Source organism: Plectropomus leopardus, chromosome 9 (genome assembly GCF_026936395.1).
Source record: "Plectropomus leopardus strain MGB_pleo_1.0 chromosome 9, ASM2693639v1, whole genome shotgun sequence".
NCBI classification, from domain to species: domain Eukaryota; kingdom Metazoa; phylum Chordata; class Actinopteri; order Perciformes; family Serranidae; genus Plectropomus; species Plectropomus leopardus.
In genome coordinates this window covers 560844-588835 of record NC_142184.1, presented here as the reverse complement: position 1 = coordinate 588835, position 27992 = coordinate 560844, and the positions used below count along the sequence as shown (strand labels likewise).

Genomic DNA, 27992 nt, shown 5'->3' with positions numbered 1-27992 from the left:
TTACAGAACAATATAGTTTTATTGTTTTACGTGTGTGTGTGTGTGTGTGTGTGTGTGTTTGTTGTAGAAAACAAGAGGAATCATCTTCAGAACTTTCACACTGAAACAGAAACTAAAGTCGAGTCCATAAAAAATAGTTTTTCTTTTCAATATTTTCCAGTAAATGACACGTGTGACACGTTAAATCTCTGTCTCAGAAAAATAACCGCAGGCCCCGCCCCTTTCACATCAATAAACCCCTCGACCAATCACGGCCGAGGAGGGGCGGGGCCACGCAGGATCTGACAGCGACGACAGGCCACGGAAACAACACGTCAGTAACACGCCTCGGCTGCACAGAATATATAGATCTGTATGTTCAGCTTATATCTATGTACAGAAAATCACCTGCTGCAAAGCATCATGGGACACACCTGTCTTCACCTGCCGCAAAGCATCATGGGACACACCTGTTTTCACCTGCTGCAAAGCATCATGGGACACACCTGTCTGCAGGAGCTTCCTGTCTGACTCCGTCCTACTGCAAAGCATCATGGGACTGTTGGAAACATCAGGGACAGTGTTTACATACAAAAAACACATGGCCAAAAGTATGTGGACACTCCATCATCTGTTCATTAAGTCAGGGGTCATGAAGAACATTTCAAAACTTTTCAAGGACTTTTCCAGGACTTTGAGGCAAATGTTAAAGAGTAAAAATTCTCTGAATCGACCATCTAAACTTTTCGGCTTTTTTTCCCTTACAAGTTAACAAAAAAACCCAAAAAAGTACCTGATGGTAAAACAAAACGTCGGCTTGCACATCAGAGCTACGTTACGTCATTTGGTGAAGTGACAGCCGTGTCCACGTACTTTTGGCCATGTGAATTTATCCACGTTGTTATGAGACAGAGTTAAGGAGGTCAAAGGTCACTTCCTACACCTGTAAGAATGGTCCAATCAGAGAGCTTCAGCGTTGATCTCTGCAGACAAATTCAAACTTTGAATCAGTTTAATTCAGAATCATGAATTCAGTCGTCTGCAGACGCAGCTGATCAGACAGAAAGCTCCAAAATTACAACAACTTTTATTCAAATGAACAGAAACGTCAGAGAATGAAAGAAACACGATGATCGTCTTCAGAGACAGAGACAGAGAGACAGAGACAGAGACAGAGAGAGGGACAGAGACAGAGAGACAGAGACAGAGAGACAGAGACAGAGAGACAGAGACAGAGAGACAGAGACAGAGACAGAGAGACAGAGACAGAGACAGAGAGACAGAGACAGAGAGACAGAGAGAGGGACAGAGACAGAGAGACAGAGACAGAGAGACAGAGAGAGGGACAGAGACAGAGAGACAGAGACAGAGACAGAGAGACAGAGACAGAGAGACAGAGAGAGGGACAGAGACAGAGAGACAGAGACAGAGAGACAGAGAGAGGGACAGAGACAGAGAGACAGAGACAGAGAGACAGAGACAGAGAGACAGAGACAGAGACAGAGAGAGGGACAGAGACAGAGAGACAGAGACAGAGACAGAGACAGAGAGACAGACAGAGACAGAGACAGAGAGAGACAGAGACAGAGACAGAGACAGAGACAGAGAGACAGAGACAGAGAGACAGAGACAGAGACAGAGAGACAGAGACAGAGAGACAGAGACAGAGAGACAGAGAGAGGGACAGAGAGAGGGAGACAGAGACAGAGACAGAGACAGAGAGACAGAGACAGAGACAGAGAGACAGAGACAGAGAGACAGAGAGAGGGAGACAGAGAGAGGGACAGAGACAGAGAGACAGAGACAGAGACAGAGACAGAGAGACAGAGACAGAGAGAGGGACAGAGACAGAGAGGGGGACAGAGACAGAGACAGAGAGAGGGACAGAGACAGACAGAGACAGAGACAGAGAGACAGAGACAGAGAGACAGAGAGAGGGACAGAGACAGAGAGACAGAGAGAGGGACAGAGACAGAGAGGGGGACAGAGACAGAGACAGAGAGAGGGACAGAGACAGAGAGAGAGAGACAGAGAGGGGGACAGAGACAGAGACAGAGAAACAAAGAGAGGGGGACAGAGACAGAGACAGAGACAGAGAGACAGAGACAGAGAGGGGGACAGAGACAGAGAGACAAAGAGAGGGACAGGGACAGAGACAGAGACAGAGAGACAAAGAGAGGGGGACAGAGACAGAGACAGAGAGACAGAGACAGAGAGGGGGACAGAGACAGAGACAGAGACAGAGAGACAGAGACAGAGAGACAGAGAGACAGAGACAGAGAGAGGGACAGAGACAGAGACAGAGAGACAGAGACAGAGAGACAGAGAGAGGGACAGAGACAGACAGAGACAGAGAGACAGAGACAGAGAGAGGGACAGAGACAGAGAGAGGGACAGAGACAGAGAGGGGGACAGAGACAGAGACAGAGAGAGGGACAGAGACAGACAGAGACAGAGAGACAGAGACAGAGAGGGGGACAGAGACAGAGACAGAGACAAAGAGACAGAGAGACAAAGAGAGGGACAGGGACAGAGACAGGGACAGAGACAGAGACAGAGACAGAGAGACACAGATATAATAAAATAATAATAATAAAATAAATCTTTTGTGACGTTGACGTTCTTGTTTTAAGTGGCACGTTATTTTTTACAGTGTCCTCGTGTGGCCTCGAACATTTCCCATAATGCAGCGCTGTCACTCATCGATATAAAAACATTCTCGTGTTCTGCTGGTGAGAGAAACGTTGAAAGATGTCGGACTCCAAACCTTCGTCCAAAGGTCAGCTCTTTAGAAATGGCTTATTTTCATCTTCATCATCTTCATCTTCATCATCATCTTCATCACGTGGAGGATTTCTCTTTAAAAATCAATGAAGATGCGTCTCTGAACTCGTTAAGGCTTCGTCGCTCTTTCGACACAATAGAAACACGGGGATAGAAAAATAGAGTCATGCTGTAAAAGAGAACAGTCGAACACGATGGCTTGGTGCTGCGTTCACGGCACCGCCGAGGCTGGGAAACGTCACCGTCAGGAACCGAGGCCGACCGCCGCTTAAACACGGCGGCAGACTTTTACATCGTTTATATATTTATAACATAAATCTATCATTTATTTCAATTAACAGGTGTCGTCACTGACTGTCGCCGATCAGCCGATCAGCCGATCAGCCTCCAACTTCAACATTCAAACACGGAGGTTTGGGGAGGTTTGGGGAGGTTTGGGAAGGTTTGGGGAGGTTTGGGAAGGTTTGGGAAGGTTTGGGGAGGTTTGGGGAGGTTTGGGAAGGTTTGGGAAGGTTTGGGGAGGTTTGGGGAGGTTTGGGGAGGTTGTCTGCTGCAAAGCACTCTGAGGCAAACTGTGATTTGTGATAATGGACCTAATAAATAAAATTTTATCGGAAAACAATCTAATTCAGACAGCAGCTGTATTATCAGGGACCAGGAATTTTCCAGGATTTTTCCAGGACTTTTCCAGGAAAAAAACCAAACGCTGTCTGAAATGACCTCCTTATGGGCTCTTTTTCACGACAATATAACAACAATATAACAGCTTTTTAAATATATATTATTTAAAGAACTCGGAGCAGGGTTAGAACTGAATATTTACTGAATATCTAATTTAATGTATTTAGGGACTGTTTGTTATTTATGGGGGGGCTTCAGGGAGGGGCAGACAAGTCCAAATGGCTGTTTTGGGGTTTTTTAACTGCAGAATTGGGCCATTTTTGTTTCTTTTAACAATTTTGGTGATTTTTAAGAAAAACAATTTCGGCCAATTTTATTCTTTAAAACATTTTGCCCCCCTCCAAATTTTTTTGTCCATTTTTGTCTATTTTCTCCCGCTATTAAAAAAAGAAAAGAAAAAAAAACTTTAAAATTTGTTGTTGATTTTTATCGAAAATGTGCCTTCTTATACCATTAATCAAAACCACAAACTGTAAAAACAGAAATTATTGTTGGATTTTCAAATCTAGTCTCGACAAAACGACATCCTGGACTCACTGAACGCTTTTAATTTAACCCCGTGCAGCACGCGGCGTCTGAAACGCTGAGCAGGTGCAGGCGCTCCTGCATGTTTGAACCAAATAAAACAGCAAAGAGCTTTAGATTTGGCTTGTTTTGACTTTTTGCAGCGTGCTACAAATATTAAATATGTTTTTTTACTTATTGAAACTAATAAACAACAAAATCAGCTTCACTCAGTTCCTGACGGTGCAGCTGTGTGTGTGTGTGTGTGTGTGTGTGTGTGTGTGTGTGCAGCCTCGTCGTCACACACAGAAGCGTAGCAACATGTTAACAGCGTCATCACAGGGAGGAGCTTCAGATGCTCCGCAGCAACAACAACAACAACCTGCAGGTCAGCAACAACAGTCGGGTCAGGTTACCGTGGCAACCACAGAGCTCAGCTGGCATCATCATAAACAACAACAACAACAACAACAACAACAACAACAACAATAACAATAACAACAGTCTTTTGTTTTTTGAAAAACGTCCCTTTGAACACAGGAACTTTGTTTTGTAGGAACTGCAGCTGTTTTTCGGGCGTCTCCGCAGACGTCGATGTCGCCACAAGTTTCAAACATCTTCAGTGACGCTGAGCTGACGAGCCGCTCAGATCAGCCGTCAGGACGGGCTGCGATCGGTCAGAGCACCTCGCGGGTGCACCTCAGGTAAATCAGCTGCACTAACTGTCCGCAGCAGGTCGACACACTTCTGACCACCTCCGGCTGTGACGGCTGACAGCAGGTCTGCGCGCTACGTTAGATCTCATACTTCCTAGTTTCTGTCATGACGCCATCATGTTTTTAGACTTAAAAATGACAAATTCAGAGTCAAAAGCCCAGAATGACACCCAGAAATAATACAAGTCCTGTTTTTCTGCTCTGATGGCTGTGGGATCAAAAATGTCAGTTTGAATGGGTTTCAATGGAGCATTTTTGGACCTGAACAGTCTGAATGTAACTATTTAGTTTCCACAGTGTATTTTAGACTTATTGTAGGAGCTGAGCTGCAAATTCACTGATTACACTCAAATACACAATCTGGACTACATTTAGGACACATGCATCAACACACACACAGTTATCACAACAGGAAGAAGAAAAGAGACTAAAATGAGACAAACGGTCTCTAAGAGGTTAATGAATGCTTTGTTTTGCTTCAAAAATATTTAAACAGGATTTAAAATGTTTAGAATAAAATAAAATTAAGTAATTTAGTTTAATAAATTCCCACATGCTTTATCTCTGCCTTGATTTGCTCTTTTTGTGTGTGTTGTGTCGTGCACGCTCGTGTATCTGAGAACTGTGTGTACTTAGAGTGTGTACTGCAGTGTTTGTTTGCCAGATTCAAGGGTTAATATGTTTAGGAACCAGCAGCAGAACCTGATGTTTACTTATTTATGAACAGGTACCAGGACCTGCCATTTTGGATTTGGGCTCTAATTTGGAACGATGACTTCCGGTCTGACTGAAGTCGGAAAGATAAAAAGCGTCACTTTGACAGAAGACGCCGCTGACGTCACAGAGTCGCCGTCGGAGTCAAAGCGCGGCTGAAACGCAGACGCTCGGGAGCATCTTTTAACGAAACCTTCAGGTCGCAGAACAAACCCGAATCGACCGTTGACGTGAAAACTTGTGGCAACATCACTGCAGAGCTACAACAGCACGAGTCCAAACATTCATCAGAGCTGCTCACAAACATCTGCGTCACATCTGGAATGAAACTCACACGATCAGCAGTTATTGATCAATAAAACCTCCGTCAGGAATGTGACTCCTGCAGGAGAAATACACAACCGGTCACACGGACCGACAGAGGAATCACCCGGCTGTGTAAAGACTGAGCGCCTGCAGCTCGGCGCCGTCATCACCACCACCATCATCATTATCATCATCACCATCATCATCATCACCGTCGTCGTCATCATCATCATCATCATCATCATCATCACCGTCGTCGTCATCATCATCATCATCATCATCATCATCATCATCATCACTGTCATCATCATCATCATCATCATCATCATCATCACTGTCATCATCATCATCATCACCATCACCATCACCATCATCATCATCATCATCATTACCGTCATCATCGTCATCATCACCGTCATCGCTCCTCTCTGATTGGTCAGTTCTAAAATGATGCTGAGGAGTTCAGTCAAATAACAGGCCATGCATAACTGGAGAAAGGCGGGGCCCTTAAAAAAAGCAGCCAATAAGAGCAAAGCAAAAACCCTTAAACGACCCTTAAAGTCTGAGGGGAGCCAGCAGAGAGTAAATTAAAGTCGTGTGGGAGTCATCACATCAAGCGCGCCCTCTACGGGGCGGAGCCAGAAATAAATAACCACGGCTTAAAAAACAGACCACGAAAAGAAGATGTGCTTTAAATCTGCGTCTCCTGGAGTTTCCTCTGAACCTTAACGAGGCTTTGGCTCCTCGGTCCGTCAATATTAAATCAATGTTCGCTGCTTTTCTCCGTTTTATCTCAAAATAAACTGAATCTTTGTGTGTGCACGCCGACGCTCTCACACTTCAAAAACTATCTTTATCCCAAAGTGGCGCCGATGGTTTGCAGCCCTCAGTAGAAGAAGAAGAGAAATCCCTCCACCTCGTCTGTCGTCACGTCCGGTTTCTGTTCTGTCGGCTTCGAGTCAAAAGAAGCGTCCCGTTTTCCGTCACGATGCCCAAGCGCCGCTACGAAACCTCTGAGAGAAACGAGTATTAAAGAAGGATGAAGCCCAGACATCCACCTGCAGCTCTACAAGAATCTACCAGCACCGGATTCAGGCGCTTCGGCGGCTCCAGTTCACCAAACTGGGACTTCAGTCCGGTCCTGACGACGGACCTCCAGCTGTGAATATTCCACCAGTGAAAGGTCCCCAAAAACCATCAAAATCTCCCAGTCTTACCAGACAGGAGACAGAGCCCAGAAACCCGCTGGCTCCTGGTTTGTGCAGAGTTCAGATCCAGGTGTCCCCCGGAGCTCAGGGCTTCTGGGGGCCGGGGGAGAGGACCACGGGGGTGGAGAGGCCGTCGACGCTCAGAGCCGGGATGTGGATCTGGTTACTGCCGTTAGTGGGAAACTGGAGAGAGACGGAGACGAAGGGTTAAATTTCAGGGCTGGACCACAAAATATCACATGATTCAAGGACTGCACCAAGTCTTTACACTTCTGACCCCCATTCTCCAAATCATCGTCACTCCCTCAGGGAAGCCCTGCTTTAACCCCTCAGTGCCTGTTTGTTATTAACCCTTTGGGGACAGTTTGTCTCATTTTAGTCTCTTTTCTTCTTCCTGTTGTGATAACTGTGTGTGTGTTGATGCATGTGTCCTAAATGTAGTCCAGATTGTGTATTTGAGTGTAATCAGTGAATTTGCAGCTCAGCTCCTACAATAAGTCTAAAATACACTGTGGAAACTAAATAGTTACATTCAGACTGTTCAGGTCCAAAAATGCTCCATTGAAACCCATTCAAACTGACATTTTTGATCCCACAGCCATCAGAGCAGAAAAACAGGACTTGTATTATTTCTGGGTGTCATTCTGGGCTTTTGACTCTGAATTTGTCATTTTGACTATTTTCCACCTGATGAGGTCATTTTGACCATATTTGGCATATGGAGGAAATACATGTTATTTCCACTAGGTGACCTGTCACAGTCAATGTAGCTGCTGATCACTGACATATCCCAGACTGTCAGCAGCTACACTCACACACTGACATATCCCAGACTGTCAGCAGCTACACTCACACACTGAGGAGGAGGACACTCAACATCATTCAGTTTTGTAATTTCTCATCTAAAAACATTGTGGCATCATGAAAGAAAACTGACATTTAAAGGGTTAAAATTCTGAAAATGAATGATGATTTGATATTTATGATTAGGACTGATGTTGGTTAAAAAACAATCATTGAAAGCAGACAGTTATATTAATGCATGATATTTTTTACAACTTGATTTTGAAAAGTGAATTTTGTGTGCAGAATTCATTAATTCATTTTTTTTCTTCTAAAAACATAGTGGCATCATAACGAAACCCTGAAATTGAAAGGGTTAAAATTCTTGAAATGACTGAATATTTGAAATTTATGATTAGGACTGATGTTCGTTATAAAATCATGTTGATGTATAATACTGATTTGGGAAGTTGCATTTTGTGAGCAGAGCCATACGAGTGTGATATTTATGTGGGCCCTGAAGGGTTAAACTCATTTTGCAGTTCTGAACTTCACAAACAACTTCATAATAATTTCCTCGACAGAACTTTATGTTTTGGTCAGAGACGACACGACTTGACTGTAGAACAGCTGAGTGTTTGACAGCCACAGCATTTCATCACGGCGGATCTAAGAGCCGATGGTCTGACAGCAGCGCAGTGAGACAGACAAACAGAGCGCAGCTTCTCCTCACAGCACCAAAGTGTCTGAAACAGACACCGTTTCACACCACGCGCGTCATGAGAGCGTGAGCGGCGCTGAGTGTGTTGTTTTTGTTTCAGCGCTCATGTCATCAGGTTAGAGCGCGCACGCTGCACCCCTGAGCAGCGCCTGTCAGGCGCGTCTGAGCCGCGCGTCAGCTGCAGAACATCCACAGAAACGGTGGCTCGCCGTTTTTTTCGCGTTAGTTGACTCTGTACCGCTTTATACTGCAGTTTAGTCTCTCTGTCACAGAGATGAGGAAAAACTAAGATGTTTGTTTTACCTCGACTTCCTTGCTTCCCTTTCAGAACAAAAGCCCCCTGACTGCGTCTCTGTGGACAGAACGCCATCAGCTGCTGACATAATGTATTTTATTTTGAAACATTGACAGGATGCGGTTGTCAGCTGTGCAGGAGCTTGTATAACTTCATAAATGAGAGGAACGTGCTTATAAATATGAAAACACAGCAGTCACATCAGCAGGCAGCGGTGCGCCTTAAGGCAGTTCAGGCTGGACTGTTGTGATGCAGAAAGAACGGACGAGTTATAATTATTTCTGTTAGAGAAAAGTTTGAGTGTTATTCAAACTGCAGTAATTTTACTGTCAGATGTTTTGTTGTGCTGCTAGATTTGAGGTTTGTTACTGAAAGAGGAACTTTTGTTACTCCTGTTGGATTGTTAAATGTAGATTACACTACATTCCTTTGACTTGAGTGGAACAAGCTCGCATTAGTTTTATTTTGGAGAGACTTTATATCAGACTGTCAAACACAGATTAGCAGTTAAGTCTGGGCTGGTTTTTGTTGGGGAATAATGCCCTGCAGTGTGTAACAAGTTTTAAAATGTTATTTTCAGTAAATTCGTTGTTATATTAATTGAGTAATAAAAAAATAATTAATTGAAAAAATAATCGATAGATTAAAAAATAATTGATAGGTGCAGCCCTAAAAGTTTGTCTCACTTGTCAGAATATGGACGTGAATTTTGTGTGGGAATGAAAATCTTTAATTCATTTTCTGCGTTACAACAAATCATCATAAAACTACATGTGCAAAATTATATCATAATAATGATAATAATAATAATAAGAAGAAGAAGAAGAATGTGGTCCCATCCTGTATTTCTCAGCTGAACCAGAGGGAGGCGACAAAGTGTTACAACTAACACACACACACACACACACACACACACACACACACACACACACACACACACACACACACACACACACACACACACACACACACACCCTCCCTTAGAAAACAAGAAGAAGCAGTCTGTATTCTCATCAGAGGAAGAAAATTATTCACTGCAGCAAATATCACAAACTGCTGATAACTGACACTAAATCAGCTGATTATTATGAGATTTATAACAGATTAAATTTAGATTACAATAGATAGATTTTACTGTCCGAGTGTGAAATTTGCCTTGGACTTCAATGTCTGCAGTATTAAAACAATAATAAATACACAGTAAAATATAACAATAAAATACAAATAAAGAAATATATATATATATATATACACGCCGCCTATAGGAATAGCTATATCTGTGTTTTCTATTCTGATCATGTCTTCGTGTAAAGCACTTGGTGCGTGTAATTTTGTTTTCTGTAAAGCATGTTGGGCTGCATTTCTTGTGTGAAAGATGCTGTACAAACAAAGAAAGCAAAGAAATAAATACAATAATAGATACTGAGCCTCTGTGGTGTTGAGGGCTTTAATGGGACTTTTGAGCCGGCTCTGTCTGCTTTGGGGGACTCTGTTTCGGAGCTGTGACGTCCACACTGACACCAGCTCCTGAATGTCACACAAACAGCTGTTTATTTGGGATTTTTCTGTGTTAGACAGCAGTTCTCACTAAAAACAGTGCTGATCAGTTTCTAACGTCAGGTTTCTGTTCTGCAACACAGAAACTTTAAAATCTGGACACATTAAATTTGGTGTTGAAATTCTGATTTGAAGATTGAACCCAAATAAAACAGTAGAGAGTTGACTTAATGAAGGAGATGTTGTTTATGATTCGAGTGAACTGAACCTTTAATAATTTTCAGTTATCAGAAAACAGATGGAGAGAAAACCGAGCCAGAAACCTGCAGAGACGCCAGCTCTGTGTGTGTGTGTGTGTGTGTGTGTGTGTGTGTGTGTGTGTGCATGTGTGTGTGCGCGTGCATGTGCGTGTGCGTCCTGGATCAGGTACAGGTACATGCAGTGCACAGTGTGTGTGTGTGTGTGTGTGTGTGTGTGTGTGTGTGTGTGTGTGAATGTGCGCGTGGAGATGTGAGGAGTTTCATTAGAATAAAAAGTGCTGATTCAGAGTCAGTCTTAAAACCAAAAGTCTACTTGATCTTTTTGGATGATAACATAACAATGTGGGAACTTTAAAGAATCCCAAAATATGAATACAGTCTGTATTTATTCTCCCATTTTTCAAAGGAAACATGCAGAATTAAAAAAAAAAAAAAAAAAGTACTGTAAAGAATGATCTGGCAGTAATCTTGGACTGCCTGAATCTGAATTTTCTTCTTTTTTATTTTGAATTATTTGTCATGTGTGATCGTGTTTTGGGACATCCTCAGTGCAGCAGGCAGGTGAGGTCAGGACTTTATAAAAAGGTGCCAGATCGTAATCAGCACGCAAAAAAAGGAAACTACAGAAACGTCAGACGCAGCGTGGAAAAATATGGTCGTGCGTAACGGCACACAGCAGAGCAGGGGTTAACTTTCATTTCCATATTTACTGGTGATACTTTTTACAGACAGTAACAGACACTTCCTGCAGATGTTTCACATTAAAATTCCTCCCGTTTTTACTGTGGCTTTTATTGTGAAAAAAAACCACAACAGTTTTTATCATGTCATATTTGTGTTGTTTTTAAAAAATAAACACAAATTAGGTTTAAATGGAGAAGGTGTGGCTGCGTTAGTACAGACAGTTAAACGAGTTACAGGCGCAAGAATACACACATACGTGATATTCAAGTTTAAGTGGCTGGAGTATTTCTTTATTGAGATTTATGTATAGATTTTATATAGTCGTTGTTGTTTTTCCATGTTTGAAATAAAGATTGATTCATTTACTCAGTTTGAATCAAACCTGCTGTCCTCAGTGAGATGTGCAGCGGCTCGGTCTATTACCTGGAAGGAGAGTTTGGCCGGAGACCGAGGAGCGATGGGACTCAGCGTGCTCCAGAAGTGGATGGTGGATGGAAGAGGACTGGGAGTCAACAGGACCGGAGTCTGCACACACACACACCAAAACGTTATAAGAACAAAAGAACAAACACTGCAAAGCTCATTTTTATGTCTCTCTCTCTCTCTCTCTCTCACACTTTCTCACACGCACGCACGCACGCACGCACGCACGCACGCACGCACGCACGCACGCACGCACGCACGCACGCACGCACGCACGCACGCACACACACACACACACACACACACACACACACACACACACACACACACACACACAGGTGAGTGAGTGTGTACCAGAGCATGGGAGGTGATGACAGTCGGTGTGAGCGTGTTGGTCGCTGATCCAGGAGCCAATAAACTGTTAACAGCTGCATTCACCTGCAGAGGAAACAGGATATGATGTCACAGCTGTTACAGGTAAAGCTCGATCCTCCAATCTCATCAAAGTTTTGACAAACTGTTACGTCTCAAATCCACCGCAAGCGTGTTGACGACGATACCTCTGCGACGCTATTTTGCTCCACCTGCCACACGGCTCTATATCCCATCGGCAGCGCTTCAGACCGGAGCATCATGTTTCACTGATTTTGTGCTCATGTTTCACTGATTTTGTGTTCATGTTTCACTGATTTTGTGATTTTGTGTTCATGTTTCACTGATTTTGTGATTTTGTGTTCATGTTTCACTGATTTTGTGCTCATGTTTCACTGATTTTGTGTTCATGTTTCACTGATTTTGTGATTTTGTGTTCATGTTTCACTGATTTTGTGATTTTGTGTTCATGTTTCACTGATTTTGTGCTCGTGTTTCACTGATTTTGTGTTCATGTTTCACTGATTTTGTGCTCATGTTTCATTGATTTTTGTGTTCGTGTTTCACTGATTTTGTGCTTGTGTTTCACTGATTTTGTGTTCATGTTTCACTGATTTTGTGTTCATGTTTCACTGATTTTGTGCTCATGTTTCACTGATTTTGTGCTCATGTATCACTGATTTCTGTGATTCTACCATGGCTGATTGGGCTCCATATATAAATGCTTTCTTCTGTCCCTTTAAATTCTGTTTATTGATGTTTTTACCCATTTTGTTGTGCTGAGGTCGACAGTCCAGCCAGGAACCAATTAGATCAAAGAATTATGGCCGTGTTTCAAGTAAATCCAGTTAAAGTCCAGTTTAGATTTGATCGGTGTTTTTGTTAAAAATAGAGCGCCGTTGTTAATTATGATCGACGTTCTGTTTGTTTCCTGCTCAGTGGCTGGAGGAGGAGCAGTTATTCCTTCATTCCTCTGAGTTCAGAGGGCTGCTGGGAGGAGAAGGAGCAGCTGCTGTTGATGTTATGTTTTAGTTCAGTCAAACGTGATTTCGAGTTCGTGCAGGGCGTTTTATTTTGAAAATTTAACTGAATGCACCGCTGCTTGTCTTCCAGCCCGGTATAATCGCTCTCATGCAGCTACTGTCCGCCTCCAACAAAAATAAGACTCTGCGCGTAGTCTCCGCGGAGCAGAGCGGCGAGCTACGTCTGAGACGCTCCGAGACGCCCGGTGGAATCACCAGCATCGTCTGGAAAGTCCATGATGGGCTCTGGAGGCCGTGATGTGGCCATAACGCCACGCTGACGGACCCGGTGGAGTTTAGAGGTTACCGATTGATCGGTGACAGAGAGGTGGTTAATATGATAAGTCTGTTTCTACAGTGAGAACAGCGAGAGCGGCTGCAGACCTTATCCAGGGAGAGGCCGGGGGGGAGGGAGGGGGAGGAGGGCAGCTCCAGGCCCCGCGGCTTCTTTGGTTTGGGAGGAACGGCGTCCGAGGTCACCGGAGAGGTCACCGCTGAGGAGGAGGTCACTGGAGGGACGGAGGACTCTGACGGAGAGACACGTGAAACTGCTGTTTGTTATCAGAGAAAAAGGTTGAAAGAAATCAGCATCAGGACGGATCAGGGAATATTTTGGGAATATGACTCAGTGTCAGCTGAAATAAAACTGATCGGATCACAAACTTTATTTGTTCTGATATATAAAAACTCGTCTTTATCTCGATGTGTTTCTGTGCTGATTCTCAGGTATTCGGAAGATAAGACCGTTTCTACGTCAGAACTGGGAATAAATGTGGGCTCTCCAGAATAAAACACATTTTCCTTCAGGTTTCTGAGAGACAAAGAAGAGTGTAAACACAAAGTATTAACTCTGTAACCACCTGCCTTTCTCAGATTTTCGGACATTTCTTGGATTTTGGGACATCGGTGTCTTAGCTAGGACCTCTGTTGGGAGTCTGGGGGCTCGATTTTGATGCCGTTTCAAAGTGTCAATCACTTTATTTTTACTGTGAAGAAAAAAAATTGTTGGGGGGCCACCAGGGCCGTCAGTTGAGTATCTCTGCTGTGGAGACTGTTACCTGTGAGCGTGTCCTTGGCCTCGCCCTCCTCTGCAAGCTGCTGACCTCCGACCCCCGGCTCCAAGCAGGGAGGAGGAGGGCTCTCCACGATGGTGAGGGGAGGCTCTGGATCCCCGGGGCCACAGACCAGCTGAGGGACCTGAGGAGGAGCAGGGAGACGTCATGAGTCATCAGTCTGAACCATGACTCAGCAGAAACCTTCCTTTATCTCCTCCTCCTCACCTGCTCCACGTGTTTCTCCTCCAGAGACACCATCTGCAGCAGCTCCTCCTCCGACGGCAGGTTCTCCTCCTTGATGACGATGGGGGGAGGAGGAGGACGAGCGGGGGGAGGAGCAGAGGGAGGAGGAGCTGTCATGGCTGCCTGCTGCTGCTGCTGCTGCTGCTGCTGCTGCTGCTGCTGCTGCTGCTGCTGATGCTGATGCTGATGGGTGGGAGGGGGGTTGATGATGACGAAGACCGGTGGAGGGTGAGTCGGGTGAGGAGCAGTGTGAGGGTGAGAAGGCGCAGCGTGGGGGTGAGAAGGAGTAGTGTGGGGGTGAGAAGGAGCAGTGTGGGGGTGAAGAGGAGCAACATGGGGGTGAGGAGGAGCAGCTTGGGGATGAGGAGGAGCAACGTGGGGGTGAGGAGGAGCAACATGGGGGTGAGGAGGAGCAGCATGGGGGTGAGGAGGGAAGCTGGCCGGGTTGGTGACTCCCCCGCAGTCGTCCTGCGGAGGCCCCTGGGGGCCCATGGACACGTGGGGAGGAGGCACAGGACTGACGCCCCCCCCCACAGGAGCCAGGGGGATGAGGGGGGTGAGAGAGGATGGGTCGCTGACGCTGGTGAGATAAATCTGAGGGGGGTCACTGAGAGGAGGAGCAGGAGGATTCTGGGGAGGAGAGACACACCGACTCAACACACGACATCAGGCCAGTTTAAGACCAGTTTAAGATAAGTTTAAAACCAGTTTAAGACCAGTTTAAGATAAATTTAAGACCAGTTTAAGATAAGTTTAAAACCAGTTTAAGACCAGTTTAAGATAAGTTTAAAACCAGTTTAAGACCAGTTTAAGATCAATTTAATATCGGTTTAAGACCATTTTAAAACAAGTTTATGACCAATATTTAAAACCAGTTTAAGACCCGTCTGTCACTGGGACAGTGGGGGGCGGGGCCTGACACTGACCTGTGATTGGCTGGCGCTGCTGGCTGGTATCTGGGGGCTGAGAGCCGGAGTCGGACACGGAGACGGCTGAGTGACGATCACCTGCAGAGAGGAGTCGACACCTCCTCCTACTGACGGGGAGGACTTAGACTCTGATAACACACAGACCTGAGGAGGAGCAGGAAGAGGAGGAGAAGGAGAGAGAGCGAGGGAGGAGGAGGAGCATGAGGAGGAGGAGAGACAGAGAGAGATGAGGAGAAGGAGAGAGAGAGAGAGAGAGAGAGAGAGAGAGAGAGAGAGAGAGAGAGAGAGAGAGAGAGAGAGAGAGAGAGAGAGAGAGGAGCATGAGGAGGAGAGACTACTGACACACACACACACACACACACACACACACACACACACACACACACACACACACTCCCTTTTACCTCTCTGGGCGTGCGATCGACCTTGGGGGCGGAGTCTTGCTGTATGAGCAGCTCTGTTTTGATTGGCCGTGGGTTGGGTGAGGCCTGCAGGGATTGGATGGTGAAGGTGGAGTAGAGGCCCGACTTCATGTAGTCGTTTCGGGAGCTTTTCTGCGGGCCGCTGGGTGACGAACGCTGAGGATCAATACAGAAATCAATCCATCAGTCGGTGGGTTTATTCACATTAATATCACAGCGTGTCCTCGTCCTGCAGGGATCGACACAGAGTGAGAAAGTCAAAGTGTACCTGGGGTAAGCCCTTTGACGGACAGTTTGAGGCCACGCCCCCGAGGCCTTTCGATTGGCTGTTGGGGTCGGCGGTCTCCCTGCGCTGGGCGTCCTCTCCTGTACGCAGACCGTCAGACAGCGAGGGGTCGGGCTGACTGACAAACTTATACACAAACTTCTGACCGCTCACCTTCTTTATGATGTTCTGAAACAAGAAATCAATCAGTTCAGAAATACATTAATACATCAATAAATAAATACATTAATACATCAGTAAATAAGTAAACAAATATATTGATACATCAGTAAATAAATACATAAGTAAATAAACATGTCAGTAGGTCAGTAAATAAATGTATCACTAAATTAGTAAATAAAAACATCAATAAATGAATACATCGGCGTGCCCAGTAGCTCAGTTGATAGAACGGTCGCCCCGTGTACAGAGGCTAGGCTCTTGTTGCAGCTGTCGCGGGTTCGATTCCGGCCTCAGCCCTTTGCTGCATGTCATTCCATTATCAAAAAAAGGGCATAACCCCCAAAAAATCTTAAAAAAAAAAAAATAGAAATCACGAAATAAGTAATTGAATAAGCCAATCAATAAGTAAAAAACTTTATCAATGATAACCTAAATAAATACATCAATTAATAATTTGATATGCTCCTCATAAATAACTATGTAAATGAATACATCAATAAATAAGTAAATAAATCTAACAATAATTACTTTTAACAAATACATTATTAATAACATAAATAAACACATCAATAAATAAAAACTGTATAAAAAATTACTTAAATAAATACATCAATAAAGAAGTAAATGTATACATTAATAAATAAAAGGACTAAAGACCAAGCACTGGAAGAGAAGCAGCTTGGCTTTTTTGGATGTTTTTTTTTTCTTCTTCTCGAGCACCTTGTCGCAGTAGTAGTACCTTATCGCAGTAGTATTACCTTATTGCAGTAGTATTACCTTATCGTAGTAGTAGTACCTTATCGTAGTAGTATTACCTTGTAGTAATATTACCTTGTCGTAGTACTCTTACCTTGTCGTAGTAGTATTACCTTATCATAGTAGTAGTACCTTGTAGTAGTATTACCTTGTCGTAGTACTCTTACCTTGTCGTAGTAGTACCTGAGCGCTCGGCTCAGCTTGTCGTAGTTCATGTTGTGCTTGTTCTTGCGGAGCCCCCACAGGCGTGCGACCTCCTCGGCGTCCAGCAGCTTGAACTCTCCGTCCTCACCTGTCCAGGAGATCAGGTGACGCTGCCGCTGGTCCTCCAGCAGGTGGAGCAGGAACTGCCACAGCGTGATGGACGGGTCCATGGCTGAGGGGACGGACAGAGACACACAGACGGACACAGTTTCGGTATCAAAAGTTTAATTTGTCTTATATTACTACTCTCTGCCTTTCCTCCGTGTTTGTGTGAGAAATCGAGCGTTTTCATTCTTAAACTGTGCGATTATTCACTGTAGGTGATGTCATCACAGTCTGCACACGTCACGCCTGAAGTCGGACCAAAGTTTGAGATCCACGTCTCCGTGAAACTGAACCCAACGCACAAGACAATCAAAGAAATCAATCAAGAAAATCAGTCTGCAGGACGACTCAGGTCTGAAAGGGTTAAGATGAGCCGACCATCAGAACAACGTTCAGTTTGATCGACACAATAAGACAGAGACAGAGACAGAGACAGAGACACAGACAGAGACAGAGACAGAGACAGAGACAGAGACAGAGACACAGACAGAGACAGAGACACAGACACAGACACAGACAGAGACAGAGACACAGACAGAGACACAGACACAGACAGAGACAGAGACAGAGACACAGACACAGACAGAGACAGAGACACAGACAGAGACACAGACAGAGACAGAGACACAGACACAGACAGAGACAGAGACACAGACAGAGACACAGACAGAGACACAGACACAGACAGAGACACAGACAGAGACAGAGACAGAGACAGAGACAGAGACACAGACACACACAGAGACACAGACAGAGACAGAGACACAGACACAGACACACACAGAGACACAGACACAGACAGAGACACACACAGAGACACAGGCACAGACAGAGACACAGACAGAGACACAGACAGAGACAGAGACACAGACAGAGACACAGACAGAGACACAGACACAGACACAGACAGAGACACAGACAGAGACACAGACAGAGACAGAGACACAGACAGAGACACAGACAGAGACACAGACAGAGACACAGAGAGAGACACAGACACAGACAGAGACAGAGACAGAGACACAGACAGAGACACAGACACAGACAGAGACAGAGACACAGACAGAGACACAGACAGAGATAAAGACACAGACAGAGACACAGACAGACAGACACAGACACAGACACAGACACAGACAGAGACAGAGACAGAGACAGAGACACAGACACAGACACAGACACAGACAGAGACAGACAGAGAGCGTGAAAGCAGCGTGTGGACGGCGCCTCTCCTGAGAAGGTCGGCTCTGAGCAGACGATGGCGACGCCAGTCAGCCATGCAAATGAGCCTCATTACCATTGGCTGACCTGTTACACAACAAACCTATCAAGCAGCTTGGAAACCATCGCCATGGTGAGAGACCTTTCATCAATGGTAACCAGGGGAGCGGGACGGCGGGCGAGAGACAGACAGAGGGACGTGGAGGGCGCTGTCGCCCTGCTCAAAGGCACTTCCTGCCGCCCTGCGACAGGCCGCGGCCGTGCCGCTTCATTCGGGAGCCACAAGAACACGGCTTTGATTTACGCTTCACCTTTTCATCAGTTTCTATCCAAATTATTCCCAGCTCCCACGATTCCTCACGTCAGTCACGGGCACGACTTCCGGTGATAAACTGGCGCCCGTGTTTAACGGTCGCAACATAATCTAACATTACACCACGCCTCTTTTCTAGAGCTATTCCTACCACACATCAGCTGTTCCACCTCCGACAGGATCAAACCGGATCAAACTCTGCAGCAGCTGCTCACCTGTTTCTTCTTTTAAAGACTGACAGGACATGAAGGGGGGAGAGAGGGGGAGAGAGGGGGGGGACAGTAAAGGGCTCAGGCCGGATTCAAACCTGCGGCCGCTGCGGCAAGGACACAGCCTCCGTACATGGGGCACCACTGTACCCACTGAGCCACCAGGCGCCGCAGCTGTTTACCTTTTTAACCCTTCAGGGTCCCCTTTAATATTACTCACACTCATACTGCTCTGCACAGAACGTGCACTTTTCAAAATTAGGCTTTAAAAAATATTATTCACTAAAATGATTTTCTACTTTCAGAATTTAATTTTTCAGTCCTAATCATAAATATCAAATATTCATTACTTTTCAGAATTTTAACTGTTTAAACACAATTTTTTTGTCATGAAGCCACCATGTTTTTAAATGAGTGATGTTGAGTCTCCTCCTCCTCAGTGTGTGAGTGTAGCTGCTGACAGTCTGGGATATGTCAGTGTGTGAGTGTAGCTGCTGACAGTCTGGGATATGTCAGTGTGTGAGTGTAGCTGCTGACAGTCTGGGATATGTCAGTGTGTGAGTGTAGCTGCTGACAGTCTGGGATATGTCAGTGTGTGAGTGTAGCTGCTGACAGTCTGGGATATGTCAGTGATCAGCAGCTACATTGACTGTGACAGGTCACCTAGTGGAAATAGCATGTATTTCCTCCATATGCCAAATATGGTCAAAATGACCTCATCAGGTGGAAAATAGTCAAAATGACAAATTCAGAGTCAAAAGCCCAGAATGACACCCAGAAATAATACAAGTCATGTTCGTGACAGTCCCTAAGGGGTTAAATTAATGTTAATAAGAATAACAGGCAGCAACTAAGTGAAAAGACAAATACTGAGAGCCAGCGAACGCCTCACACTGTCAGGTTTTATCTGACTGTCAGCACCAACTGACCCACAGAAACAGAAATCACTGTTAGAATCACACTGATGGCTGTAATTAGTTCCCGTTCAATAATCAATCTGCAGAGCCGACAGCTGGCTTTGTTCTCCTGCATCAGACTGACAGTTTGTCTTTGTGCCGAAACAAAGAATCTGTCCGCTGCTCAGAAATAATCATCACACAGTGCCGGCTTCAGGAGACACTTCAGGAGACACTTCACTTCAGAAGACACTTCAGGACAAACATCAGGACAAACATCAGTGAGGACAGTATCAGATCAGAGGAAACCTCAACCTGCAGCTTCATCACACACAGGAACACATGAAGACTGTTAACACACACACACACACATCAGATAGAGCCTCTGTGTGTGTGTGTGTGTGTGTGTGTGTGTGTGTATGGATGCAGCAGCAGCAGCTTATCAGCGTCCACCGAGCGTCTCTACAACAAAAGGCAGTGTGTTGACTTCCACAGAGACGCTCTGTGCGGCTCACACTGGGAACCGACCACAACAACCAGCAACTAAATTAACAACAGTGGAGACGAGAAACCGGACCACAGTTTCGTGCAAATATCTAGTTTCTGATTCCTGAAACTGACTTCATATGCAAGAAATTCAAACAAAATTCATTCTAAATAAAACAACAGCTGGAGTGGACTTCTTGATCCAAAAACTGGAGGTTCGCGGCTTCTCCACTTCTGTTTCACTAATTATAGTTCAACATCCCCTGATCTAGAGGGCGAATAATTAATCCATACCAACAGGATACTTTATTTATTTATTTTCTAGTTTTATTAATTTCTTGTTTTATTTTTGAATTTTATTTATTTATTTTTAGTTTAATTTATTTATAGTTTTATGATTTGTTTTTTGTTTTTATTTATCTATTTTTTCATTAAGTTATTTAGTAACACTGTCACTTTATAGCAGTATTGATTAGTATTGATTTTTATTTTATTTTATACATGTTTTAATATTGCAAATATAAATTAAATTTTTGGTAGCCAACAAGGACAATAAAAAACAATCAAGAAACTTTATCTTTATAGCTTTCTTATTAGATAAAACACATGCTGACTATTTTTTTTACTTTGGAGACATCGTTTATAAGAATGCATGAAAATATCTATACGTCATCCGCATCAGCAGATAATGGCTTTAAAATATCACAATCAGCCAACATGATGATTTCTGACAATATCACAAACCTTTTTTTAAATTGAAGTATTTTTCTTATTTTGCACAACAAACCACTTGTTGTATTAACAAAAGTTGAAGAATTAAAAGTGGGTAAAAAAAAAATAAGTGCCCCAAACAGTCCCAAAGGGTTAAACTGGTAAAAACACAGCACCGAAGAATTAAACCACTTTCTCCATCACAGAAGAAGAGTGTGGTTTCCTGACCACGTCCTCTTCCTCTGTGGCGTCTCTGCTTCCTGCCAGCCGTGTGTCGCTCAATCACATCTGTCAACAGCAGCCAGAAGACAGAAACATACTGCATTACTACTTATACTACTGTTATACAACTAATACTGCTGTTATACTGTTGAGGCAAATTGCTGTAATGCTGCTGTTATACTGCTAATACAACTGTGATACTGCTGTTATACTACTAATACTACTGTGATACTGCTGTTATACTGCTAATACAACTGTGATACTGCTGTTATACTACTAATACTACTGTGATACTGCTGTTATACTGCTAATACAACTGTGATACTGCTGTTATACTACTAATACTACTGTGATACTGCTGTTATACTGCTAATACAACTGTGATACTGCTGTTATACTACTAATACTACTGTGATACTGCTGTTATACTACTAATACTACTGTGATACTGCTGTTATACTACTAATACTACTGTGATACTGCTGTTATACTACTAATACTACTGTGATACTGCTGTTATACTACTAATACTACTGTGATACTGCTGTTATACTGCTAATACAACTGTGATACTGCTGTTATACTACTAATACTACTGTGATACTGCTGTTATACTGCTAATACAACTGTGATACTGCTGTTATACTACTAATACTACTGTGATACTGCTGTTATACTACTAATACTACTGTGATACTGCTGTTATACTACTAATACTACTGTGATACTGCTGTTATACTGCTAATACAACTGTGATACTGCTGTTATACTACTAATACTACTGTGATACTGCTGTTATACTACTAATACAACTGTGATACTGCTGTTATACTACTAATACTACTGTGATACTGCTGTTATACTGCTAATACAACTGTGATACTGCTGTTATACTACTAATACTACTGTGATACTGCTGTTATACAACTAATACAACTGTGATACTGCTGTTATACTACTAATACTACTGTGATACTGCTGTTATACTACTAATACTACTGCTGTTATACTACTAATACTACTGTGATACTGCTGTTATAGTACTAATACTACTGTGGTACTGCTGTTATACTACTAATACTACTGTGATACTGCTGTTATACTACTAATACTACTGTGATACTGCTGTTATACTACTAATACTACTGTGATACTGCTGTTATACTACTAATACGACTGTAATACTGCTGTTATTTTACTAATACTACTGTAATAGTGCTGTAATACTATTGAACTACTACTGTGATACAACTAATACTGCTGTAATGCTGCTGAAAAAACTACCAATACTACTGTAATACTGCTGTTATACTACTAATAGTACCGTGATACTGCTGATATACTACTAATACTACTGTAATACTGCTGTTATACTACTAATATTACTGTAATACTGCTATTATATAACTAATATGACTAACACTGTCATTATACTACTAACACTACTGTAATACTGCTGTTATACTACTAATACGACTAATACTGCTGTTATACTACTAACAATACTGTAATACTGCTTTAATACTATTGTAATACTACTGTTATACAACTAATACTGCTGCAATAGTGCTCTCATACTACTAATACTGCTGTAATACTACTGAAAAAACTACCAATACTACCGTAATACTGCTATGATATTGCTGTAATGTTACTGTAATGCTGCTCAAAGTGCTGACACGACTCGATCATGGACACACATCAGAAACATGTCACATCTCATAAACACCATTCAACACTCACATCAGTGCGTCAGTGTTGCCATGACAACATGTGAATATTACATCACGGACTTCGACCTGTCTCCATGATAACAGTCAGCATCACGTCTGTAATGAGACCGAAACACTTCACCTCAATAACCATCCTCTCATTGATGTCTTCTGATGAATATTAACATGTTTTAAATCTCACAGCTGATATTTTTTGGGGTTTTTTTTTTTCCTCTTTTGATTTGAGAAGCACCAACACGATCAGATATCAGTGAAAACATTCAGTCAGCAGCTCGTTCGGTCGGCGCTGACGTCATTTTCACTTGTTTAAAGTACAACAGTCCTATCAGCTGATCACTAATGAGTTTAACTCTGTCACTGAGTGGACGACTGAACAAAATTACACTTTAACTGGGACTATTAGCTGTGGCTATTAGCCGTGCAATAACTACAGTAATACTTGGTGAAATTATTCGATTGAGCGATATTCTTCAGCATCCTAATTTATTCTTACTAACAGAACTCTTAAATGTATCTAACATAAGATGCAAATGTTCACGTCACTTTTTCTTATATCTCTTAATGTATTTATTGTGTTGTTTATTGTAGCTCATATTTTTGACATTTACCATTCGGGTTTCAAAGAATACTGTGACATGAAAATTCACTGTTATCAAACCATGTTCATTTGCTTTTCTATGATGCTGGAAAAAAAGCAACTGGATGAAGATTCTCACTTTATTTTAGTTATTTTCAAAAGAGAGACATTTTACACATATGTCCGTTTAAAGAAACGGTTTCAAGTGTTAATAATAGTAATAAAATATTTGTTCTGAAATATTTGTTATGGGCATGTGCAATTAATGGATGAATGTATTTGTTTGGTTTTATTTTTAAACTGTTGTATTTTGCTGTGTTTTTATTGTTTTTTATATCTAATCTAATGTAGTATTTAATTATTATAAAATGCTGTATTAAAACAACTTGAAAATGATAACAAAGGGAATTGGGGACCTGTTGAATGAGAATATTATCAGGTTTGCTGATAACATTTTGAGTTTTTTTCTTGGCATTTTAAAAGTCTTCCTCTGTAGAGACATTCAGCACACTGTTATGATTTTAGTGTCCAATAATTAAAATGATCTTCTGTTTTAAACAATCTTCATTTCAGTATGGATTACTGAGTTTACAAGGTGGACTTGAATGCATAATATTTGGCATACACGCGCTTTGACATACAGAGTAATGTAGACTTCAGAATAATGATAAAAAAGAAAAAGAAAATAAAAAAAGAAAATCACCAAAATAAGTGCTGAAAAAAATATGTGTGTGTGTTTTTATTTGAATTTAGAGTTATTATAATTACAAATACAGTTTTCTGAACATTTTCCTCTTTGTTTCTTTTTAATTATCCTCCCCTGTTTTTAAAATATTTTTAGGTAATTTTCTTCATCACCTTCCACTAATTTGTTGAAATTTTTGGGACATTTCTTGCCAAGTTGGTCTTTGCCTTTTTCTCCTTGTTTTAGAAAAAAATAAGGCCAATTTTGATCCAGCTTTCAAGTGTTAACTTGTTTATTTCAAATCAGTGACACAGCTTTCTGATCAGAACATACTGATCTGTAGCTTCATTAAAGGCAGAGAAAAAAACAATTAATCAATTAGTTGAATGACTGGAAATTAATCTTAAACTGTTGATAGACAATTAATCACTGAAGTCATTTTTTCTTACAAAACAATAACATTCACTGGTTCCAGCTGTGAGGATGTTCTGCTTTAGGGGATTATAAAGTGATCATTTTTGGGTTTCAGACTGTTGGTCAGACAAAATAAAAGAGATTGTCTCAGCATGTTTCCAACTGTGACGGATGTTTTTTTTCACATTTTGTAGACTAAATAATTTACCTCATAATACGAAAATAATTGGCACATTCATCGATAATGAAAACAATAATTAGTCGCAGCTGTAATTTGAGGAAACTAAACACATAAAACAGAAATGATAAGTTTTAGAGGACTGGCTGTCAGTGTGCGGTCACGCCCTCGCCGCGGCTGCAGCTGGTTCAGGTGAGGACAGACAGACTCTAAGCTACCTGCTCTGTGGAGACCAGCTCTCCGGCTGCAAGTTCCTACACGCCGCGTCAAAACAACCACGAATCAACTCGGCATTCAGGATTAAACCTGCTTCAACAACACGCATACCAGCGGCGTCCTGCTATACTTGTGAGGACACTCGGTGACATAAAGCGTCCCCAAACCCCAAAACTGAACCTCATCACCAAGTCTAAACGCTCAAACCGGCCTCTGACGGCCTGACCCCGAGGTGAGGACCGACGACACGGAGTCTCAACTCACTCTGCTCGAGGGTGAAAATGACGGGAGGCCAGGGGCCAGTCGCAGCAGTGCATGTTTCAAGACATTTGGGAGATTTTAGGACATTTTGTAGGATTTCAGGATATTTCTTATATTTCAGGATGTTCAATGATTTTAGGACCTTTTTAGGATTTTAGGACCTTTTTCAGATTTTAGTGTGTCTGGGATTTGAGGACATTTTTAGAGTTTTAGGACATTTTATAGGAATTCAGAGTATTTCAGGGCATTTCTTGGATTTCTGGACGTTTCTTGTATTTGAGGACATTAGTGTCTTATGTAAGACCTCTGTCGGGGGTGTGGGGGATCCTCCACTGGCTCTTGTTTTTATTAACAAGCTCTATTTTGATGCTGTTTTATGCTCTCTGACACATTATGGAGACTAACAGTACAAAAACATTCACAGTGCAAATCACTTTATTTTGGTAATTTTAAATTTTAGAAAATTATTTGGGGGCCACCTTTCCTCACTACTGAGGGCCAGGTTTGGCCTGTAGGGCATTAAGTCATTAAGTTGAGTATCACTGTCCTAGGACTTTCCAAAATGTCCTCTCTCAAGGTGTAAGCCTCACATTGGTTCTCTCTCTCTCACACACACACACACACAGAGCTGCAGGCTGCTGCAGGCCTCAGTAGCTTTCATACACACCTGTTGCAACACTGCTGCTTCCCTCCAAACTGCACAGCGCGCGCGCGCACACACACACACACACACACACACACACAGCTGCGGATTGTAAACACTGCATGCAGCAGCTCCATCAGCAGCATCTCTCACCGTTTATCAGCGGGTTTGACTCCATCCTCAGTGAAATGTCCCGTGTTGTGTCTCTGCTGTCTGTGTCCCTGCAGGCTCAGATGTCCTCCATGCTGCTGAGTGCTTCTTGTTGTTGTGTTGTCTGTCTGTCTCTCCGTCTGTCTGCCTGTCTGTCTGTCTGCTGGGGGGTCAGGGGGTGTCGGAGCGGTGTCCAGCTGTCAGAGCCGGGCTGAGGAGGAGGCGACGTGCAGCAGCTTCTCCCTGGACCTGCTGGCGTTATGTAACCGCTCCGAGCTGCTGCTGCTGCTGCTGCTGCTGCTGCTGCCGGGCTCCCGGGCCTCCATGCTACCAACACACGGACCGAATAAATTAAAAGTTCAGCTCAGCGTCCAATAAAAACACACCGACATAAGCAGAAAATTATCTTTCAGACATCAACAGGCGCGTCCACAGCCCTCAGCATAGCAGAACTTAGTGCTAATTAATATGCTAATGATAATTTATGTATACGAGCAAAAAATGTAAGTTTATTATTTCTGCGGATGGAGTGAGCCGTTTTTCTGTCCCGCTGTCAGAGCCTGGGTCTGTTTACAAACGCTCATGAGAGCTACTCAGCTAACTTAGCATCGCTAACCAGCGATGCTAACACAGCCGGGCTAACAGCTTTGTTTTGACGGCAAAATGTTGTCGTTTTTATTTAGTCGGATGTTTCCGGAGCAGCCGCTCCAACGACGTCTTTCACATAAAGTTTGTCCAAGTTTAAGGTTTTCTGGAGGCTGAAGCTGTTAGCCTAGCGTGCTAATCCTTAGCCTAGCCTAGCCTAGCCTAGCCTAGCCTAGCCTACTGCTGTGCCAGCCCCCCGCGGTCCTCCCTCCGTCGCCCCGGACGACGCTGCTCACTGCGGGCTGGAGTTCACCACAGGCCGCCCGCAGTCCTCCGACACCGGGGAAAAGTAGTTTGCAGGATCCGCCCGGTAGTTTGCTCGCAATTTGGCGGACCGGAGAGTCCGTGTGTGGAAGTCATCACTCCGGTACGTTTTCCCAGTTTGTTCCTGTTTGGACGGACGCCTCCTCACCAGTTTAATCAGTCAGGCTCCCGCCATTCACACCGACACACATCCGGGGAGGGATTTCAAAATAAAACGCCCAGACGCCCAAACGGCTCCGGGGAGGCACTTTTTTGTTTGTTTGTTTGTGTTTTGCTGTGTTTGTTTTGTTTTGTAATTTTAGCTTTATCTAAAATTGCTCCAAAAAATGTAATGGAAAAAAATAACTCACGAAAAATTTGTAGAGTAAATGAAATGGGCAAGAAATGTTTTTCTAATCACCAAAGATCCTGCAACATTTTTTTATAAATCTTTTTAGAAATTGGTGTTTATTTTAACATTTTTATTAACACTTTTGGATTTTGGATGTTTTTTCTTCAGATGTTTTTGGCAGGTTTTTTCTTTACTCATTTTACAAAAAAGTTTACACGGTCCAGAGCTTCATATTTAGATTCAAAGGTTCTTTCAGATCATTTTGTTGATTTTGTACATAAACAAATTATTATTATTCTGTATAAAACAAAAAACAGATTTTTAAAAACTTTTGAAAATACGAAAAATTGCGCTTTTATTTTTGCAGGCCGTTCTTCGTTCTTTGTTTGAGTTCCGGTGTTTTTTAATGTGTGAAACTTGACGCAGCGCGCGCGCTCGTGTTCCTATAAGCCGCGGCTTGGTGACGTCAATACGTCACTGTTCATCATCGAATCAAAAACCCGCTGCCGCGGAGCCGCTGAGCAAGGCAACCAACCCAACAGGTGTATAGAATAAAGGCTGTCTGATGAACAAAAAATAAATAAATGAATAATAAATACAAATAATATAATAAAATAAAATATGAATAATATATAGAGATATAGATAAATGTGTGTTTATTTATGTATCATTAACAATATCTTATTTTATAATTTATTATTTCTAAGACTGTTGAATGATGACTTC

The 27992-nt window shown here is 42.9% G+C and overlaps 1 protein-coding gene across 2 annotated transcripts; it reads right to left on the bottom strand.

Moving 5' to 3' along the window:
• Positions 1 to 27111, bottom strand: elk1 (ETS transcription factor ELK1). 2 transcript variants are annotated; one of them, XM_088081549.1, is made up of 12 exons: positions 26908 to 27111; positions 26030 to 26353; positions 16970 to 17178; positions 15867 to 16052; positions 15581 to 15754; positions 15174 to 15320; positions 14230 to 14877; positions 14008 to 14146; positions 13334 to 13476; positions 11910 to 11993; positions 11556 to 11657; positions 1 to 7075 (listed from the first exon to the last, which is right to left on the bottom strand). In XM_088081549.1, the coding sequence occupies exons 2-12, from the start codon at positions 26052 to 26054 to the stop codon at positions 6977 to 6979; spliced, it is 1956 nt and encodes a 651-aa protein (XP_087937675.1). In that variant the 5' UTR covers positions 26055 to 26353; positions 26908 to 27111; the 3' UTR covers positions 1 to 6976. The 2 variants fall into 2 exon arrangements, with proteins under 2 accessions (XP_087937675.1, XP_087937674.1); XM_088081548.1 differs by having other exon boundaries at positions 26030 to 27111.
• Positions 27112 to 27992: the final 881 nt, after the last annotated feature.

Coding starts and splice junctions, on each gene's coding strand:
- elk1 (XM_088081548.1), bottom strand. CDS start 26,054: ATGGAGTCAAACCCGCTGATAAACG. Junction 17,179..26,029: donor GTCAAACCCGCTGATAAACG/GTGAGAGATGCT, acceptor CCGTCCCCTCAG/CCATGGACCCGTCCATCACG. Junction 11,994..13,333: donor CCGGCCTCTCCCTGGATAAG/GTCTGCAGCCGC, acceptor TTTCCTCTGCAG/GTGAATGCAGCTGTTAACAG.